Below are 18,641 nucleotides of genomic sequence, written 5' to 3' on the forward strand. Positions count from 1 at the left end.
ATCTGCTCTAGACTCTCACTGCGGAGTCAGAGTGAGTGGTCTGGACGCAGGACCAGTCTTGTCTGTGCTGCAGGGCAGGCTGTGACCCCCAGGCTTCTGGAATTGCTGAGGAGACCCCTGAAGTCAGATCTGCTGTGCACCACAGGCAGGGGCCCCTGGCTGTGTGGGGTGTGGGCTCCAGGGGGGCTGCCTGTCACCCCACACACACTCTGGCTGGGGCTTGGGGGGAGCCCCATGGGCATCTGTTTTGCTTTCTGAGCAGTGATTAATGCCCAGCACCCCCCCCCCCCCCCCCCGTGCTACTCTTTCTGCTCTTTGGGACCTGGGAAGCCCGAGGGAAATTTCGTCTGTGATGGAGTCAGACTGAGTCCAAGGAGGTGTTGACAGGAACACCCAACCCAGCCCTTCCTCCAGGGCCTTCCTGAGTGGGAGCCTCTCCAGCATTCGGGGAGGGAGGAAGACCCTGAATGGGGCCTTCGTCTGCGCTCTGCTGAGGTTGGCCAGGAGCTCCTGTCCTGGGAGCTGGCACAGAGGAGTGAGCCCCGCTCCTGCAGCCGCTGGCTTGGGGACGTCACCAGTGTTCACGCCGGTGTCGACGGCGCCCTGCAGAGCTGCCATAACTGGGGTGCCACTGGGAGCAGCTGATCCTCCGTGACAAAACACAGAAGGACCTCGGGGAGTGGGGTGCCGCTTTGGGGCATTTGTCAGCAGCCCCGTCCCCACCAGGGGTGGGTTAAGTAGCAGGAACTGCCTGCAGCACCCAGAGCCCTTCAGGTGAGCGTGGGAGAGCTCAGGCACACGGAAGCACAGTCCACAGCCCCTCTTATTTAAGGAAGAGACTGCGTGTGTGATTTTACATACACAAGATGAGACGTTGTAAACGGCCGTGTTCACTGTCGCGCACCCCGCGGTTACTGGTGAGCTCTCTTGTGCTCCTTTTGGTTTGAGTATTTTCAGTTGTGCTACGATAAACACATTACTTTTGTAATCAAGAGGAAAATGAAGAGCTGGGGCTCGCTCCCTTGGGTATGATGATTATGGGCCCCTGGCCTCAGCTGCCTGCCTGCTCTGAGTGTCAGCATGGGACAGACCACAGACACGTGCTTGTGAACAGACACTTAGGACCACGAGAGAAAGCCGGGAAGCAGCCTGCACGTTTGCCAGATGACACGTTTTGGGAAAGCAAGTCGCGTTCCCACGTCTGTTCTCAAGCGTCCAGCCTAGCCAGCTGTGTGTTGGCTGTTGCGTTTGCTTTGCTGGTTCTGGGGGTTCTTGTTGTTCTGGGGCCGGAGGAGCCCGTGGTAGGTCTCAGGCCTGGGTGGGTCGCAGCGGGCGCCTGTCGTGTTCCCATCCCATCAGGCGGTGGCAGTGAACAGGTACAGGGGGTCTGCAGGGTGGCACCCACCTGGGTTTGCAGCAGACGGCACCCAGAGTCGTGGGGCTTCTACTTGAGTTTTGTATTTCCTGTCACTCTCCTACCCTCACTTAAGACCAGAGAGAGACCTTGCAGGTCCCTTAGGGCCCAGGTCACAGAAGCCCCTGGCCAAGCCCTGGCTACTCTCACCTGCCCCACAACAGTGCTGTCTTTTGGCTCTTGCCATGAGTACTTTCTTTCCATGGCCCGTGTTTGCTGTTGCTGGGGTCTGAGGTGGCTGCTCCTGTCCCTGGGAGGCTGGTGCTGTCGGCTGGGGTCCTCTGGAGTCCCCTGGGGTCCCCTGGGCTCAGTGCAAGGAGGGAGCTGGGGGCGGGGTGGGGGGAGGTTCTGTTTCACGGAGGCTTTGGGGTCAGCTGGATTAGCACTGGGTGGAGCATGGCTAGGCACTGGTCTGGTGAGAGAGGGTTCAGTTCCTATGAAAAGGGGTTTCCTGTGGGAAATGGCCCAGGGCTTGCAGTTACCATGAAGTGAGTGCTGACGGGGGCACCAGCATGCACCTGTCACTGCCCAGGTGGGTGGGCATATGGGCCGGAAGCCGTTAGACAGCTGCTCCCCATTTTCTGTGCTGCTGTGGGGGTGTAGGCAGCGGCTTTCACTCATAGTATTCTGTTCCTTGGGAGCTTTACCATACAAAATGCATTACACATGCCAAAAGTTAAATTCATGAGAAATGCACCTCTGTACCTCGGTTGGGGTGGTGGTGGCACAGGTATGTTCACATTTGTCCAAACTCATCCAACTGTTCATACTTAAAATTTGTACCTCTTCTGAGGGACAAGCTGTAGCTCAGAAGTAATAACCTTGGGGCGCCTGGGTGGCTCAGCCAGTTAAGCGTCGGACTCGGACTCTTGGTTTTGGCTCAGGTCATGATCTCAGGGTCGTGAGATTGAGCCCTGCGTCGGGCTCCTCGCTCAGTGCAGAGTCTGCTGGAGATTCTCTCCCTCTGCCCCTCCCCGCCCCCTGCACATGGTGTGTGCTCTCCTAAATCAACAAATAACCTTGATAGAATAAGGGCACCAACCCCTGGGCCCTGTAGTTCCACTTGTTTGGATTTTATCTTCCAGTGCTGGGGGCGGGGGGGTGCTCTTCGCAGGTGTCGCTGATAAGATTAGGTGAAATAACCTGAGTGCCAACAGCGGTACTACCTGATGAGCCTGGCGGAAGGTGCTGGCTGCTGTGGGACAGGGGGTCCTGGGTGGGGGCTGGGCAGTGTGCACCGTGACCCGGTCTGGGTCAGGAATAAGACAGGAACCGGTTATTCCTGGAGGGATGGGGAGGAGTTCTGTTTGTACCCTGGAGTACCCACTCATTTAAAAAGCCTGAGCACGTAGGACTTCCGTTGATGACAGAAGTATAATATAGTGAAATTTATTCGTCCCTCCTCCTTTGGAACTCACAGCTGGAACCCCTTGGGGTATTCTGGTAATGAAGAACCTGGCCTTGGTTTCTCAGATGTCCCACCTGTGCTTGATGCCACCTGTCCTTCCCGGCCACATGCATGATCATTTTCGGTCCCTGCTGCCTACAGTGTGACCCGCTGTGTGTCCTTCCTCCCTGTGACGGGTGTGTGTGGGGTGTCTCCTCTGTCAAGCCCCAGCCTGTCAGACTGGGGCAGCCCCAGACGGGTGGTGGTCGTTGGAGGTTGGGAGGGACAGCCAGGGGTTCCCCAGCGGCCGAGGGGTACAGCTGACACCTGATCCCAAGGGAGGAGCTTCTGCCCCCTTGCATGAGCGCTTCAGCCTCACACAGGCTAGCAGAGCTGGAACGTGAGTCCCCGCCCGGACTTCCGGCGCGTGGCTGTGCACGGAAACTGCCCTCTGTGAGTTGTTGAGGGTGGGTATCTCCCACGGTCTGCTGTGTGCCCTGCTGTGAGCCCATGTGCACTGCTCGGTGGGTCGTCGGTGTGGTGTGCCCGTAGCTTGACTTACTCCGCAGTCCTGGGACTGCCTGTTTAGGCACAGTTCTCATGGGAACATCCTCGCTTATTTCTTGAAGGGGCATTTCCAGGTTGGGGCGTCAGTGCCATGGCCCTCCCTGCACACCAACTGGAGGCTTTGTTCCCTGTGCCCCAAGCAGCGGGGTTCGCACCCAGCTACTCACGGGTCCCGTCCAGTCCTACTCTCCAGCGTCCCGGAAACGGGTGCCTTAGCCCTTGACTTCACGTGGGTCTGGACCCATCTGTCCCGAAGGCTGTCCCTCCAGGCCTGGCTCTTCCTCCCCAGCGAGTGTCCCTTCCCGGTCGGCACATGGTTCCGCGCTGCTCAGCTTGAGGCTTTCCGGCCAGAGAGTGGGATTTTGACCTTTGTGCTTACAAGACCTAGGGGCCACGCTTTTGTCTCCCAGAATTGGAAGGACAGTTTTGAGGGGCAGGGCTCATGGTGAGATGGGGGGTGCCGTTTTTTTTGATCTCAGCTGCTCTGTGCGGTGTGTGACGGAGACCCAGGCTGAACGCAGCCTTGCTGGGGCAGGACAGGGTGGGTCCCGAGCCTGCTTCAGTGTGGCACATAGGGGCAGAGAGAGGCAGGGGCCCGCAGCTGCACTCGCTTGGTGGAGTCCCCTCTCTGAGGCTTGTGATAGGTCCCTGAGATATCTAGGGCAGGGACGACAGGCGAGTCACGCAGGTGCACATAGCCCAGAGCTGAGCTCCAACTAATTGGTCTCTGAGGGATATGGCGGGAAAGTCCCCATAGCAAATGCTCTGCCCGGCTGGTGGGGGCCTGCCGGAGTGACTGGCGTCCTGCTCTGCAAGTTTGGGTTGGAACGCAGAGCCCCCTCCGCTCAGCCCCCGGGTGCCCCGGGCAGAGCAGGCACACTGTTGGACGGAGTGTGGGGACCTGGCTGCTGTCTGCCTGCCAGGCTTGTCCACAGGCCCTGCTGCACCCTGTAGACCTGTGTAGACTGCCTGTGTTACTTGAGTGATTTTTAAATGATCACAGGTTAATGCGTACAGTGTGTTTACAGCAAAAAAGTTGAAAAAATGCCTATTGTCCCAGCCAAGTACCCCAGATGGGGAGGGGGCAGCATTGAGCCCACGAGATGCCCCGTTGCCATCACCCCACACAGAGGGCATCCAGGCCACATGGGCCTGGCCTCAGTGAGGAGACAGATACGGAGCTGGCTAGACGGCATGCAGAGCCAGTACCAGGGCTGCCTCTGAAACATGAGAGTCTCAAAGCCATGCATCTCCCACCTTGCTGTGTGTTAAGTAACCCCCACATGATCTACTGGAAAGGCATCTGGCCGGAGCCGAGTGCCCTGGCCCCACCTGTTCTGGGAGGGAGCGGTGTTTGGCCGCAGCGGGCACTGTGCCCAGCACAGGACCCCTTCCATCCAGGCGGCCCCAGGCCTCTCGACGCCTGCGTCTCCCTTGCAGGGGATCCTCCTGGTATATGACATCACCAACCGCTGGTCCTTTGATGGCATCGACCGGTGGATCAAGGAGATCGATGAGGTAGGTGTGCACCCGCAGAGACCCCTTCAGGGTCACCCTTCCCAGGTGTACACACTCCCATCCCCAGCAGGAAGCCGGGGGGCCCCATTTGCTGCCCCCCCTTGTGGCCCCGGCTCTGTGTCCCCATAGCACTCGATGGTCAGAGAATGGACAGTGAGGGCCCTGCCCACTTTGGGCCTGGGAGACAGTGCCGAGAGGGGGGTGTCCCATGTTCGTGCCTCTGCTGAGTCCTGTGTCCCCCCCCCAAGCATGCACCTGGGGTTCCCCGGATCCTGGTTGGGAACCGGCTGCACCTGGCCTTCAAGCGGCAAGTTCCAACAGAGCAGGCGCGTGCCTACGCGGAGAAGAATGGCATGACCTTCTTTGAGGTCAGCCCACTGTGCAACTTCAATGTCATCGAGTCCTTCACCGAGCTGTCCCGCATCGTGCTCATGAGGCATGGCATGGAGAAGATTTGGAGGCCCAACCGAGGTAAGGGGCTGCCCCGGGCTGTGGGCGAGAAAACGGAAACAGACTGGGGCTCCGGCAGGCCGCTTAGGGGCCGGCGTCCCGGGTTGCAGGGGAGGCCAGCTCTCCTCCACTGCTTCCCCGGCCCCCTGGCGGCTGAGCTGGCTAAGCTGGCTCTGTGTGGGGTCCTGGTGTTCCAGGAGGGGACTGTGCAGGACATCCTGTCTGCACCTCAGTGTTGGGAGGCAGTGCTGTGGACTCTGCCCCAGAGTGGAAAGGGAGCGGCTTCTAAGCCTGTCCTCCTAGAGCTGACCCATAAAGGTCCTGGCTGTGTGCTTCCCTGTCCCTCAGCCTGAGCCCCATCCCACCTGAGCTGCCAGAAGGGGCAGGGTGGCTGGAAGCCTATGTCTCCTGCCAGGACACTGGCAGCTGGGGTGGAGTGGTGGGTGTCCAGGGCAGCCCTCTCCAATCCTAGCAGTCTGACCTGTCCCTTCCCCCCACCGCGGTCTGACCCCCATGTGCAGTGTTCAGCCTGCAGGACCTCTGCTGTCGGGCCATTGTCTCCTGCACCCCCGTGCACCTCATCGACAAGCTCCCGCTGCCTGTCACCATCAAGAGCCATCTCAAGTCCTTCTCGATGGCCAATGGCATGAACGCCGTCATGATGCACGGGCGCTCCTACTCGCTGGCCAGTGGGGCAGGGGGCAGCAGCAACAAGGGCAACAGCCTCAAGAGGTCCAAGTCCATCCGCCCTCCCCAGAGCCCGCCCCAGAACTGCTCAAGGAGCAACTGCAAGATCTCCTAGCGGGCAGGCTGGGCACCACCCTGTCCAGTGCGCTCTGGGAGGGCTCGTGCTTGGGGAACGCTTCTGGCCGGGCGCTGGGCCTGGCGCCGTGTGCAGGGAAGGCTTTGGCCACACTGCCTCCCGGGAAGCGTGGGGGCACACGGCTCAGGCAGTGGTCTTCCGCCAGACAAGTTCCGTGGGACCGGAGAGAGCTGCGGGGGGTCTCGGGGGAGCAAGCTCGGGACCCCGCAGTGCGGTGCGGCTGGGAAGTGCCCAGGAGGCGGCTCTGCCTGGCTCCAGCCTCAAGGGGGTGCTGTCTCTGAGGACCCTGGAGGCCTGGCTCCCTTTCTTATTTATATGGAAGATGTTCACCTTTTTGTACATTTTTAAAGGATGGGCAGGGCAGCCTCCACGCAGCCGCATGGTGAGCCCCCGTCAGCAGTGGGTTCAGGCTTTGGGACATTTGGAGAGGGGGAGGGGATTTGAGGCAAAGATGAGGAATCCCGGTCAGGGCTTCAACCTTTGAATTCAGACACTTCATGCGGGGTGTGGGCTGTGCAGCAGCAGGGGGGGGACACGTGGAAGCTCTGGGCAGTGCACTTGGGCCCATGGCTGCCTCCACCAGCCTTTGTGAACACGGGGGTTGGTGTGTGCCCCGAGATGATTGAGCAGCGGCTCCGGCCCCCAGCGGTCGGCGTGGTGTGGCTGCAGCTTCCTGGGCTCCCACCGGCCCTCCTAGACAACATCCTGTGCAGCTCGGATGGGCAAGGGCTCTGTTCCCCAGTGGACTGCTGGTGTTTCTCAGACATTCCTGTGTCTCAGAGGAAGATGCAGAAGACACTCAGTGGGTGTACACCCATCCGCCCGCTCGTGTCCCGGGGCACCTGGACTCTGTCCTCACCAGCTTCTGTTCGCTGGCCTCGGGTGTGACCCCACACCCGCTTCTTGCCTGGCGTCGGCTCTCATGGTTGCACGTCACCAAAACCGTTCTGACGCATCTCTTAGTGATGCTGCCTGGACTGGTCCCAGCGGTGGACCCCGAGCCTCTCCTGGAGACCCCACCAGCCAGCCCTGAGCAGGAGGCCTCGCCTCCTCCTGCCGCCTGCTGGCGACTTGGCCGCCGGTCACACTGGTGCTCAGCTCTACCTCCTCCTCACGGCCCTGCCGTGGGCTCTGGGACTCTACGTGCTGTGTGTCTGGGAGGCAGGGCGGGGCCGCGGCCTGCGTGTGCGGGGCGTCTGGGGTCCCTGATGAGGCCTGGCCTCAGCAGGCTCAGGCAGGGGAGGCCACACCAATCCTGCCTTACCTGCGGGGTTGCGGGGGGGCTTTCTTTGGACTTTGAACCCAGTCACACAGACTTTGTTTTGAGGACGTGGACAGTCCTACGTTCACTTTATCAACACTACCCTTTGCTGCTGTCTGACACGCCATTCCTGTGCTCAGTTTGGACGGTTTTCCTTTCTTTGTACAGTAAACGTGATTCAGCTCTGATTGCCAGGCTGAGAGCCTCTGGTTTTAACTGGCCAGGTGGTAGGTGTGGCTGGTGCCAGCCCTTGCCGTGAGGGCTGAGCCTGGCTGCTGCGGCCATCTCAGTCCAGGCCACACACGGGTCGTTTCTCGGGCCAGACAGGCAGCCCCCCGCACTCCAGAGGCTGCTACTCCCTGCTGCCTCCGAGTGTGGAAAGTGCGGACGCCCCGAGCCCCCTCCCATGTCCGTGTAGGCGGGCCTAACTGCCTGAGGGTGGTGGGCACGGAGCCAGGGATGCAGTGAATGACTTGGGGGCTTCCCACCTGCAGAGACTCAGCGCGGCCTCCCGGCCCCAGACCCGGGCCTGGGGTGGGAAAGCCACCTGCTAATGGGGTTCAGTCCAGGGGTGTGGTGGCACTGATGGGTGGGGAACCCCTCTGAACGAGCCTCCCCACCCCCCACCTACTGCTCGGGGACCCAGGCCTCTAGCTGCAGCTCTCTGAGGGACTGTCCTGGATCTGGAACCCCCACACCCACGGTCCCCTTGTATGCATTCTCTGCATCCGGGGCGTCTCTTGGTCTCACTCTGACCAGACAAGGCTTTTATTTCCCTGCCTCTCAGGTCAGAAGGTCAGACGCAGGGCCATGGGACGTTTTCCATTCGGTCTCCGAGCAGATGCTCCTGGGGCCTCAGGCCCCTGGGAAGGGTTTGGAAGGGTAGAGTCCAGCGGCTTTGTCCTGTTGCTGCATTAGATCTCCCTGCCAGGCCTGCCAAGGAGGGGCTTCCATCCCCCCCACCCCCCCTCCTGCCCAGGGAAGGCTCCTCCTCCCAGGGGCTTGAGCAGCTTCTGGGAAACTTGCCCTTTCCAGGGTGCTTTTTAGATGACCTTGGCCTCGGGATTGTGTGGGGCTACAGCTACTGAAATTCAAGTCAGCCCAAGTAAACACTCAGTTCCTCGGTCCCAGCAGCCCCGTTTCCAGTGTTTGCTGCCTGTGTGACTGGTGGCTATGCCGGCCAGCATGGTTTCCTCCCTGCTGAGCGTCCTGGGACCTCACTTCTTTGGTACCTGCCTTGCCAGGTCGTGGAAGAGACTGGACCTGGAGCCATGCTGGGGGTGCTCCGGAAATGCAAAGTCCTGCCTTGCATCGGTCTCCCCCAACCCCCATCAGCTTCGGGTCACCGGAGGCCTCCACATTAGCAGAAAGGGTTTCAGTTTGACCCCAAGACCTGTTGACATGTTGTGACCCTGAGAAGGATCACGGAGAACGTTGTGAGATTTTTTTCCTGCGGAGAGAGCAGAACGCGTACTTGTTGCGGGGTCGAACACACAGCCCCTGTGCCTATGGACGTGATGAATCTGGGTAAGGGGCTGGTGTGGACCTGCTGTGGGGGAAATCCAGGCCCTGGGCCAGCTGGGGCGGGTTGGGGAGCCAGAGGGGGTTGGCCAGCCCAGGCCCCTCCTCTGACCTGGGCTGGGAAGGTCTGAGAGGCAGCTTTGACCCCTGGGCCCTTCCATCCCCAGCCCAGTGCCTAGAGGGAGGAGGGGCTCCAATTACAGCCTCCCTCCCCTCCCGTCCCGTCCCCTCCCCCGCCAGAGCCAGCCCTTCTCTGGCCCTTTTCCGCCCCTCCTGACCCTCGTGGCCAGTGTCTTCTGTGCTCCTGGGCCTCGGCCCCTCCCCAGCCTTCCTCCCCTCCCCACCCCCTGCCCTGTGCTGACCACAGAGGGGCCAGGCAGGGGAGGGGCTGGCGCCACATGCACAGACTCAGAGCTGTGAGAGGCCCGGAACCTACCCAGCCCCTCGCACTGCTGTGGGCTCGGACCTTGGGGGCCAGGGAAGAGCTCCGGGGATCAGTCGGGGGCCCGAGGGCAGGGGCAGCAACCGCAGGCCTGGAAAGGTAGATGCTTTCAGGGGGCAGGCTAGGCAGGGCCTGAGGAAGGACTGGTGGCACATCCCCCACCCCCTGGCCCAGCGGTCCCCATGCTGGCCCCGAGGCCACTCCTGCCGCTGCTCCTCGTGGTTGGGCTGACCTTGGGGGCCAGCCTGCCGCCAGGACCCAAAAGCCACTCGGGCGTGTGCCCCAACCAGCTCAGCCCCAACCTGTGGGTGGATGCCCAGAGCACCTGTGAGCGTGAGTGCGTCAGGGACCAGGTAAGCACAGGCCCTGGTTGGGGGTTGGACAATGTGGGGGGCTTAGGGCACCTTGGAGGCTGGGTGAGTCTGGGGAAGCCCAGCCCTACCCCTGCACACAGGCCTTGCCCACAGGGGGACCCCAGCAGCTGCACTGCGGCCCCATTCCTGGGAGTCTGCTGCCTCCTCAGGCTCCCCACACTTGGCTGCTGGGGTTTTAGGCTGCTCTGTGTATGAGGGTCCCAGAGGACACCCCCAGTCTTTGCCTTCATGTGTTTGAGATTAAGAGCTCCCTCCTCGCTCCCCAAACCTTCCCACCCCCACCCTAGGACCAGTTGTTCTCAGGACCAGCAAGGTCGAAAGGCAGGGGGGTTCACACGTGGACACCTGCCCTGCAGCCCTACCCTGCACCACATGCAGTGGCCTTGAGCACGTTGTACATGGCCCCCCACCCCCCACCCCTGCCCCGGGCCTTGGTTTCCTCGTCGGTGTGATGAAACCTGCTCTGTGGGGTGAGGACCTGAGGATTCAGTGAGCTTCGGTGACGTGACACACTCGACAGGGTCTGATCGTAGTAGAGCATGGGAAGGAAATTTCTGGGAACGTGTCAGGCTTTCCCCGGGGGACACAGGTTCCGGGAAGGGCAGTTGGGGCTCAGCTCCCTCTGGACAAGCTGACAGGCGGAGCTAGGGTGCCCACTGAGCTACTCCCCACTCCCCAGGACTGCGAGGCCGCCGAGAAGTGCTGTACCAATGTGTGCGGGCTACGGAGCTGCGTGGCGGCGCGCTTCCCCGGCGGCCCAGTGGTGCCCACACTGCTGGCCTCGTGTGAGGGCTTCACGTGCCCTCAGCAGGGCTCCGACTGCGACATATGGGATGGGCAGCCCGTGTGCCGCTGCCGGGACCGCTGCGAGAAGGAGCCCAGCTTCACCTGTGCCTCCGACGGCCTCACCTACTACAACCGCTGCTACATGGACGCGGAGGCCTGCCTGCGTGGCCTCCGCCTACACGTTGTGCCCTGCAAGCACGTCCTTAGCTGGGCGCCCAGCAGCCCAGGGCCACCGGAGCCCACGGCCCGCCCCACGCCCGGGGACGCCCCCACGCCGCCTGCCCTCTACAGCAGCCCAGCCCCACAGGCGGTATACGTGGGGGGCACCGCCAGCCTCCACTGTGATGTCAGCGGCCGCCCGCCACCCGCCGTGACCTGGGAGAAGCAGAGCGACCAGCGGGAGACCCTGATCATGCGGCCAGACCAGATGTATGGCAACGTGGTGGTCACCAGCATCGGGCAGCTGGTGCTTTACAACGCCCGGCCCGAGGATGCCGGCCTCTACACCTGCACGGCACGCAACGCCGCCGGCCTGCTGCGGGCCGACTTCCCACTCTCCGTGGTCCGGCGGGAGCCGGCCGGGGCCGGGGCACCCATGCCCTCTGGCCCGGCCGAGTGCCTGCCTGACCTGCGGGCCTGCAGCACCACGGCCCCCGGCCTGGTCCTCTGGCACTTTGACCCACAGCGGGGAGGCTGCATGACCTTCCCCGCCTGCAGCTGCGAAGGAGGTGGCCGCGGCTTCGAGACCTACGAGGCGTGCCAGCAGGCCTGCGCCCGGGGCCCTGGCGATGCTTGTGCGCTGCCGGCTGTGCAGGGCCGCTGCCAGGGCTGGGAGCCGCGCTGGGCCTACAGCCCGCTGCTGCAGCAGTGCCACCCCTTCGTGTACGGCGGCTGCGAGGGCAATGGCAACAACTTTGAGAGCCGCGCGAGCTGTGAGGACGCCTGCCCCGTGCCGCGCACGCCACCCTGCCGGGCCTGCCGTCTCCGCAGCAAGCTGGCGCTGAGCCTGTGCCGCAGCGACTTCGCCATCGTGGGGCGGCTCACCGAGGTGCTGGAGGAGCCCGAGCCGGGGGGCGGTGGCATCGCCCGCGTGGCCCTGGATGAGGTGCTCAAGGACGACAAGATGGGTCTCAGGTTCTTGGGCACCAAGTACCTGGAGGTGACGCTGAGTGGTATGGACTGGACCTGCCCCTGCCCCAACGTGACGGCAGGCGATGGCCCGCTGGTCATCATGGGGGAGGTGCGAGACGGCGTGGCCGTGCTGGATGCTGGCAGCTACGTCCGCGCCGCGAGCGAGAAGCGCGTCAAGAAGATCTGGGAGCTGCTCGAGAAGAAGGCCTGCGAGCTGCTGAACCGCTTCCAGGACTAACCCCGCCCGCCCTGCCTTCCTGTCCTGCTGAATAAAAGCCAGCGCTTCCCCAGACCTCGTGGCCTACAGGTGCTGGACCTCCTGGGGGGCCCTCAGCTGGTGTCCCGCTAGCATGGGCTCTAGTCCCAGTTCCGTCCTTGGGAACCTGCGGTTTCCCTGCAGCAGCACAAGCCTCTTGGGGCAGGAGAGCCCAGCAGCCGGCTCAGCCAGCAGGGCCTGAATTCTCACTCCCTCCTCTGTCCCCTCAGCAGAGCAGCGGGTCCAGGAGGCCCCTAAGCCCTGACCCCACAGGCCAGACTCCCCCCTGCCCACCAGGTGTGGTCCCAGGAAGAGGCATGGTTGACACCAGCAGTGAGCAGCAGACAACACTTTATTCCCAGGTTCTAAGCAGCCCTGTGGCCATCAGCCAAGAGCCCCCAGACCGGGCAAGGCCAGTCCTCATGGCCCAGCCCTGGGAGGCAGGGGCTGGCCTCTGGGTTTGGTCCAGGGGAGGGGGGGGGATCTTGGTGGAAACAGAAACACGCGAGAGCAGGTGCAGTTACTCTTTCCGGAATATCAGGCACTTGTTGTTGGCCGGCATGTCCACCTAGGGTGAGGCGTGGGCTGCAGCGGCTGACCAGGCCCCCAGGGAAGCGGCCCATGCCACCCGCCCTCCCACCTACCATCCTTTCAAGGAGCAAGCCGCTGGCTTGGCCCAGGTCCTCCAGGAGGGCCGTGTCCCGCAGCCCCCACTCAGGATTCCTGCAGTGAGGGCCAGGCGGGGGAGAAGGTGCAGTTGTGGCTGGGGGCAGCCACCCAGCCCACCTGCCCTCCCAGCCAGGCCCCCCACCCACTATCCAGCTCTGACCTGCATCTAAGAGTCAGATCAAAATCCACGTTACTCTGCGGAGTGATCTTCCCATTGACGGCATAAGGCTGCGGAGATGGGGACACGGCTCTGCCCGCCACCCACAGACACGGGGTCAGCCATGCCTCCATGGACACACAGGCAGTCTTGCACGCCGGCACCCAGAGAATGAAAAGGACACACCCCTCCCTGCCCCCAGGGCGGGGGACAGCTGAGGACCAGCTGGTGAGCCAGGGGGTTGGAGGGAGACTGGCAGATGACCAGGAGTATGTTCAAGAAGGAAGACCCTGAGTGCAGGGCAGTCGAGGAAGAAGGCAACTGAAAATACTGCAACCAAAAGGAGGGAGTGCAGAAAGTAGGACGCAGCCGAGACTGGCTGGGATCAAGATTGCCTGCCAGGGGAGGCCCATCATCTCTGGCCGAAGCACTCACCCCATAGGTGATCAGAAGCGCCTTGGGTTTGAGCAGATGTCCCGCTGCCCTGAAGAGCCCCTGGGGAGTGAGGAAGCAGGATGTCAGTGAGGAGCTTTCTCTCCCCAGGCACCTGAAAGAGCCCTCCGCCTCTCTGGCCAGAGACTCAGCCTGACCTCCTCAGGCCTCAGTGCCACCCTGCTCCCTCCCGCTGCACCCAGAGGGCTGCCCCGCGGCGCAGGTGGGTGGCTCGCCCACGCGCCCACAGACCTCGGTGCAGTTCAGGGGGCTGATGTGGATCATGTTGATGCACAGCAGCAGATCCAGCGACTGGGGCAGTATCCCGCCCCAGTGCTCCCAATCCCAGGTCACGTCCAGGTACAGCGGGGCCTTCACGTTGGACAGCCCCTGAGCCTGAGTGGTGGCCGAGATGCTGTAGAAGGGCAGCACATGATTGAGGGGAGCTGAGGGGTCCCCCGGTGGCGTGGGGAGTCGGGACAGCGGAACAGGCCCTGCTCCGCCTGACCCCAAGCCCCGCCCGCTGTCGCCAGCCGGGGTCCCGCCTTTCCCGCGCCCCGCCGCACCTGTCCAGGCAGCGCTGGTCCACGTCGGACGGCTGCCACTCGGCGTGGGGGAAGGCCCGAGCGAAGTGGGCCGTGTGCTGGCCGGAGCCCGAGGCCACCTCCAGCACGCGGACGCCGCGCTGGGCCGGGTCCATGTACTGCCGCAGCACGCGTAGGATAGGCTCCTTGTTCCGCTCGGCCGCCGCCGCCACCAGCATCGCAGCAGCTCAGCCGGCCCGCGGGTAGCCGCAGTCAGTCGCCGCGAGACCCACCAGGCGCTGCAGTCCGACGCCGCGCGGCCCGCCGGGAGTTGTAGTCCGGCGCCGCGAGGCCGGCCGGGAGTTGTAGTCCGGCGCCGCAAGGCCGGCTGGGAGTTTAAAGGGCCGGCAGCCGCAGGAGGCGCACCGGGAGCCGCAACCCCGGCGGGGTCATTGGTCGGTTGAGTTGGGGTCGCTGGCTTACAGGCGACCGTCAGCTCAGTACCCAGTGGCCCATGGTCGCTCCGGCATTTTCATGGAGCTTGTCACTGTCTCATTCTCCAAAATTGCCTTGTCCGCGTTGCTCCGGAATGGGTGTTTCCTTGTGGTCTTCTTTCCTTTTGAAATCAGTGTCGTTAGCGAGAATTAGTTTGTTGAGATGGGGAAAATGAAAATTGCCAGATGCGCCGCCCGGGAATCGAACCCGGGTCGCAAGAATGGGAATCTTGCATGATACCACTACACCAGCGGCGCTGCTGACACACGAGCCGCCCGCGAGATTTAAGGGATTGTGACGCAACCTCCCGGCGCGCAGAAGTATCATAGTGCATGCGCGCCGCCTCTGGGCGGGGGGAATGCCCGCCCCAGCGCCCCGAAGCCGGCGGGCGGGTTGGGGTGGGAGCACTGGGACTGGCCGGGTCCGCGTGAAGTGGGGACGGGGGCAGTCTCGCGGTGTCACCTGGGCCCCCAGCGCTAGAGCGGACAGAGCGGGTAGGGCTGAGGGCCACGATTCGCGCCCGCGCCTTGGAAACCATGGCAACTGCGGGCGTCCGGAGCCGGTGGGGCGTGGCTACGATAGCGTTCCTTGTGGGCGGGCCTTCGCGGTTGGGCGGGGCTCATGCCGGCTGGGCGTGGGTGGAGCGGTCCTGGCCGGCAGGGACCGGACGGACCGGAGCTGTGATGCTCAGGGCTGTCCTGCGAGGCCGACAAGACCCGCGCTAGCCCAGGGTTTGCGGACGTTGTGAGGGGGCTCGGCGACCCCGGAATCGAGTCGGAGGCTTATTTGTTGTGTCCAACGGTATTTCCCCGGTGGTCAGCTTGGGGCCCGTGGCTCCGAGGGGCCCCGTTCTGCAGGCTGAGGGCCGCGTTCCGTAGCGGGCTAGATTCTCTCCCTTGTTTGCGCAGTTTTTCACGAGAGAGACCCCCATACCTGACAGCACTCTGGCCGGGGCTCAGAGGGTGGCCCCAACCCAGGCTTTAACCTGGGATTGTCGTGGAGGGGCCGGAATGTGGTTGGGTACGGCGAGGACAGTCTTGCAGCTTAGGGTGGGGAAGTGGCGTAGGATTGTCGGGGCTGGACCGGCCCCCTAGGGAAGTGCTACTCAGTCGGCGGCCGCCCCCTCCAGGCAGCCACACTGGCATTCTGCACGTGACCACCCTTCCCTAGGCTTTCTGTTTCACAGGCCAGAGCTTCCCTTGCCTGAATCACCTTTTGCCTCCTTCCACCTGGTCTGCCGGCTGAGCTGGGCATTTTCTGTATCCTTCCATGTGCGGGGGCTGAGAGGAGCATCTGCTGTGTTTCATAACAAGCCCCTTTCAGCCTCACCTGGGTTCACACCAACCAGGTAACTCTTGGAGCTCAGGGGTTGGTAGCCAGGAGACCGGACGTGTGATTAGAAGGCTGGAGACCAAGCCCATCACCAACCATGAATGATCTCATCAACCACACCTGTGTAACGGGGCCTCCCTAAAAACCCAAAATGAAGGGGTTCTATTGCCTCTGGGCACATGGAGGTGCCAGGAGGGGGAGGGTGGTGCTCCCAGGCAGGAGGCAGGGCCTGGAAGCTCCGTGCTCCTTCCCCACCCTCACACCCCCCCTACCAGCCCTGTGGGTGTCTTCTATCTGCTGTTCCTGAGTTACAGCCTTGATGATGAACCAGTAACCGTAAGTAAGGTGTTAGGTCCCTGAGTTCTGTGCGCTGTTCTAGCAAATTATGGCGCTCGAGAAGGGGGTCGTGAGAACCCTGACACAGCTGGTGACAGCCTGGATGTGGTGGTGAATTCATGGGATGGGGCCTTCAGCCTGGGGGGGAGTCTGCATTCATGCCTGGCAGATAGTGTCAGAATTGACTTAAATTGTAGGACATATATAAAGTGTTGCAAGTGTTTTCCTTTACACCAGGTGTTCTGTAAGAGGCAAGAAACCAGACTGACCAGTCTCCCTGATTCCTCCAGGTCATATGGCCCAGTTTCAGAAGCTGCCCAAATACCCAGCAGTGTCTTTATTTAACAGCACTTGGCCTTAGGTTGTTATCTGATGTAGGAAAGATGTTAGGGTTCGAAGCCTATGGCCAAGAAAGAATTCTTGGGACATCTTTGGTGCAAAAAGGTGGTTTTATTAAAGCACAGGGACAGGACCTGTGAGCAGAAAGAACAGCGCTGGGGTCATGAGGAGTGGTCTTTCTTTCTCTTCCTTTCTTTCTTTCTTGATTTTATTTATCTATTTGACAGAGAGAGGAGGACAGAGAACGCAGCAGGGGGAGAAGGAGATGAGACTCCCCGCTGAGCAGGGAGTGAAGGCAGATGCCTAAAGACTGAGCCACACAGGCGTCCCCCCATTACATCCTTTCAAGTTGGGAGGGGGTTAGGGACAGTGTAAGTCTCTAAAGCATTTGGAAGCAAGATTTCCAGGACCTTGAGAGGGCTAGCTATTGTTGGGTAAAGGTCATTTATTACCATCTAATAAAACCTGAGTCATGAGACCCTTCAGATGTATATCGGTGGGCCATATGCTTGGGGGATGCTGCCAACATGTATCTTGGGGGGTAGAGATAAAGGAAGTTTCCAAAGGAATTCTTACATGTTAAAGTAGACTCACAGGGTCCTGGAGGTGGGGGTGGGATGAGGCTAGGATTGCCTTTTGCCCTTAGCAAAGTGTCAACATCGAGGCAGTTGAGTCCCTAGAGGAATGTCACTCTGCCTGTTTCAAGGACTTGTCCGTGGGCTGCAGGCAATAACCACCTGCCACATTTGCTGCTCTGGGCTGGCCTGGGCTGGCCGCTGTGTGAGCTACCCCCTGCCCGCTGCGCTCACCAAGCTCAGAGCTAGAGAAGGCTGCAGTGTGTGCACGAGTGTGTGTGAGTACGTGTATACACATGTGAATGCTTGTGTGAACACGTCCGAACACACATTTTCTGGAAAGTCATGGTTGTGTGTCAGACTCTGGGAGGGTCCAGGACCCCCAGTGAATGCTGAACAGTTGTCCCCTGGAAGTATCTGACCCTGCTAGGGCCTGTCCTCGGTGGGGCATTCTAGGGTCTTGTCTCCTGAGGCAGAATTTAGCTCCCAGGCAGCCCTCCTGAGCTTCTCACCGACTGTGTGCAAGGTACCTCGACATGGACCACCTTTCCAAATAAGTGTTTAGCCACATGATAACTCTCTAGTGCCCAGAGAGCTGTGAGCAGACAGGAGACCCCCGATGGGGGTGCAGGCTTCCTCCGCAGCCCTTTGCCAGGCACTGGGCACTCCCCTTCCTGTCCCCTCATCCACCGCCACCTTCCTTGATACACTGGCTTCCTAGAGCTACTGTAACAAATGACCCCAAACTCGGTGGCTTAAAACAATGGACATTTACTTTCCCATACTTCTGGAGGCTCCAGGCTCCAAGTCCGAGAGAAGAATGGTCTGCTCCCTCCAGAGGCCCTACAGGAAGAAGGTGCCTCAGCGTTTCTGGGGGCTGGTGCCTGCAGGCACTCTGCCTTCACCTTCACCTAATCTCTCTACCTGCGTCCAGACGTTCCTCTTTCTCCTACAAAGACACGTCATTGGATTTAGGGCCCATCCTAATCCAGGATGGCCTTATCTGGAAACCTTGCCTAACTTACAACCACAAAGACCTTTACTCCAAATAAGGTGACATTCTGAGGTTCCCAGTGGGCATAGCTTTTGGGGGGACACCACTCAACCCCCAGTGCACTTAGGTTTGGGAATGGCAAGCAATCCCTGAAACTGGGCAGTAGACCCAGGAGCCCCCAGCCAGCGCCTTTCTGGGGAGTCTGCTGGCCGGCCCTCCACCATCCTGGATCTGCCTTGGTGAGGGCGTAGATTTCAGATGGAGTCAGTTACTGAGAATGACTGAAAACAAACTTCCTCCTCTTTCAGGTTAAGTTTTAGAACTGTATTTAGAATCTTTCAAAGAAAATTTCTATTTGCTTTTATTACGACGACTGGGGTCTGTGAGGCGAAGGCCTTTTCTTACCCAGACAGCCATTTTATCTGCAAGCTGGGTGAGGCCCCTCCCCCGGGGCGGCTGCCCTGCTGGGCTTGGGGGCAGGTTCCCAGCCTCCCCAGCAACAGGGAAGGTGGCGGGCCCTGCAGGGGCTTCACAGCCAACACCCCCACCAGGGTGTGTCCTGGGAGCAGTGAGGCTGCCAAGGCCCCCTCTGGGGGAGACCAGTCCCCCCAAACAGATGCAGGGGGCTTCACTGCCTGCCCCCACCACCTGGCTTTCCTCCTCCTTCAGCTATCCGGGGGACCCCTGGGCTCTCCCTCACCCCATACCCCCCCTCCCCTGCTGCTCCTGCACCTTCTCCCCTCCCACCTGTCAGGATCATTTGTGCTCAGGGACTTCTCCCCAGAGCTTTGAGGGCTCTGGACCCAACCTTTGACCTGAAACAAGGCCTGCAGGTAGGGCTTGAACGTTAGGGCCTCA

The 18,641-nt window shown here is 61.4% G+C and overlaps 3 protein-coding genes and 1 non-coding gene across 6 annotated transcripts in view; 2 read left to right on the plus strand and 2 right to left on the minus strand.

The window, feature by feature from the left end:
• Positions 1–7,608, plus strand: part of RAB40C (RAB40C, member RAS oncogene family) — a 29,068-nt gene extending 21,460 nt beyond the window's left edge. For 2 of the 3 annotated variants that reach the window (XM_035021821.1, XM_035021820.1), the window contains exons 5-7: positions 4,770–4,886; positions 5,135–5,357; positions 5,858–7,608. In XM_035021821.1, coding sequence (XP_034877712.1) covers positions 4,770–4,886; positions 5,135–5,357; positions 5,858–6,138 — 621 coding nt within the window. In that variant the 3' untranslated portion in view covers positions 6,139–7,608. The remainder of the gene's footprint in view (positions 1–4,769; positions 4,887–5,134; positions 5,358–5,857) is intronic. The other variant, XM_035021822.1, reaches the window with a different exon arrangement.
• A 1,506-nt stretch (positions 7,609–9,114) lies between these two features.
• On the plus strand, positions 9,115–11,999 carry WFIKKN1 (WAP, follistatin/kazal, immunoglobulin, kunitz and netrin domain containing 1). Its single transcript, XM_035021823.1, has 2 exons — positions 9,115–9,736; positions 10,437–11,999. The coding sequence occupies exons 1-2, from the start codon at positions 9,566–9,568 to the stop codon at positions 11,910–11,912; spliced, it is 1,647 nt and encodes a 548-aa protein (XP_034877714.1). The 5' UTR covers positions 9,115–9,565; the 3' UTR covers positions 11,913–11,999.
• A 265-nt stretch (positions 12,000–12,264) lies between these two features.
• METTL26 (methyltransferase like 26) lies at positions 12,265–14,041 on the minus strand. The gene is made up of 6 exons (XM_035022407.1): positions 13,755–14,041; positions 13,441–13,603; positions 13,192–13,251; positions 12,760–12,827; positions 12,575–12,653; positions 12,265–12,498 (listed from the first exon to the last, which is right to left on the minus strand). Exons 1-6 carry the CDS (start codon positions 13,949–13,951, stop codon positions 12,451–12,453), a joined length of 615 nt encoding a protein of 204 aa, XP_034878298.1. The 5' UTR covers positions 13,952–14,041; the 3' UTR covers positions 12,265–12,450.
• A 352-nt stretch (positions 14,042–14,393) lies between these two features.
• On the minus strand, positions 14,394–14,464 carry TRNAG-CCC. Its single transcript has one exon. It is a non-coding gene; the product is annotated as a tRNA-Gly (tRNA).
• Between the last annotated feature and the right edge of the window lie 4,177 nt (positions 14,465–18,641).

Source organism: Mirounga leonina, unplaced genomic scaffold (assembly GCF_011800145.1).
Source record: "Mirounga leonina isolate KUSES-001 unplaced genomic scaffold, KU_Mleo_1.0 Mir_175, whole genome shotgun sequence".
Taxonomy (NCBI): Eukaryota; Metazoa; Chordata; class Mammalia; order Carnivora; family Phocidae; genus Mirounga; species Mirounga leonina.

Excerpts from the sequence above, each read along its gene's own strand:
- WFIKKN1 (XM_035021823.1), top strand. The coding sequence starts at position 9,566 with ATGCTGGCCCCGAGGCCACTCCTGCCGCTGCTCCTCGTGGTTGGGCTG. Across the intron at positions 9,737-10,436 it reads GTGAGTGCGTCAGGGACCAG|GACTGCGAGGCCGCCGAGAA; the intron begins GTAAGCACAGGC and ends CCCACTCCCCAG.
- METTL26 (XM_035022407.1), bottom strand. The coding sequence starts at position 13,951 with ATGCTGGTGGCGGCGGCGGCCGAGCGGAACAAGGAGCCTATCCTACGC. Across the intron at positions 13,252-13,440 it reads GCCCCCTGAACTGCACCGAG|GGGCTCTTCAGGGCAGCGGG; the intron begins GTCTGTGGGCGC and ends CTCACTCCCCAG. Across the intron at positions 12,828-13,191 it reads CGCTTCTGATCACCTATGGG|CCTTATGCCGTCAATGGGAA; the intron begins GTGAGTGCTTCG and ends CCATCTCCGCAG.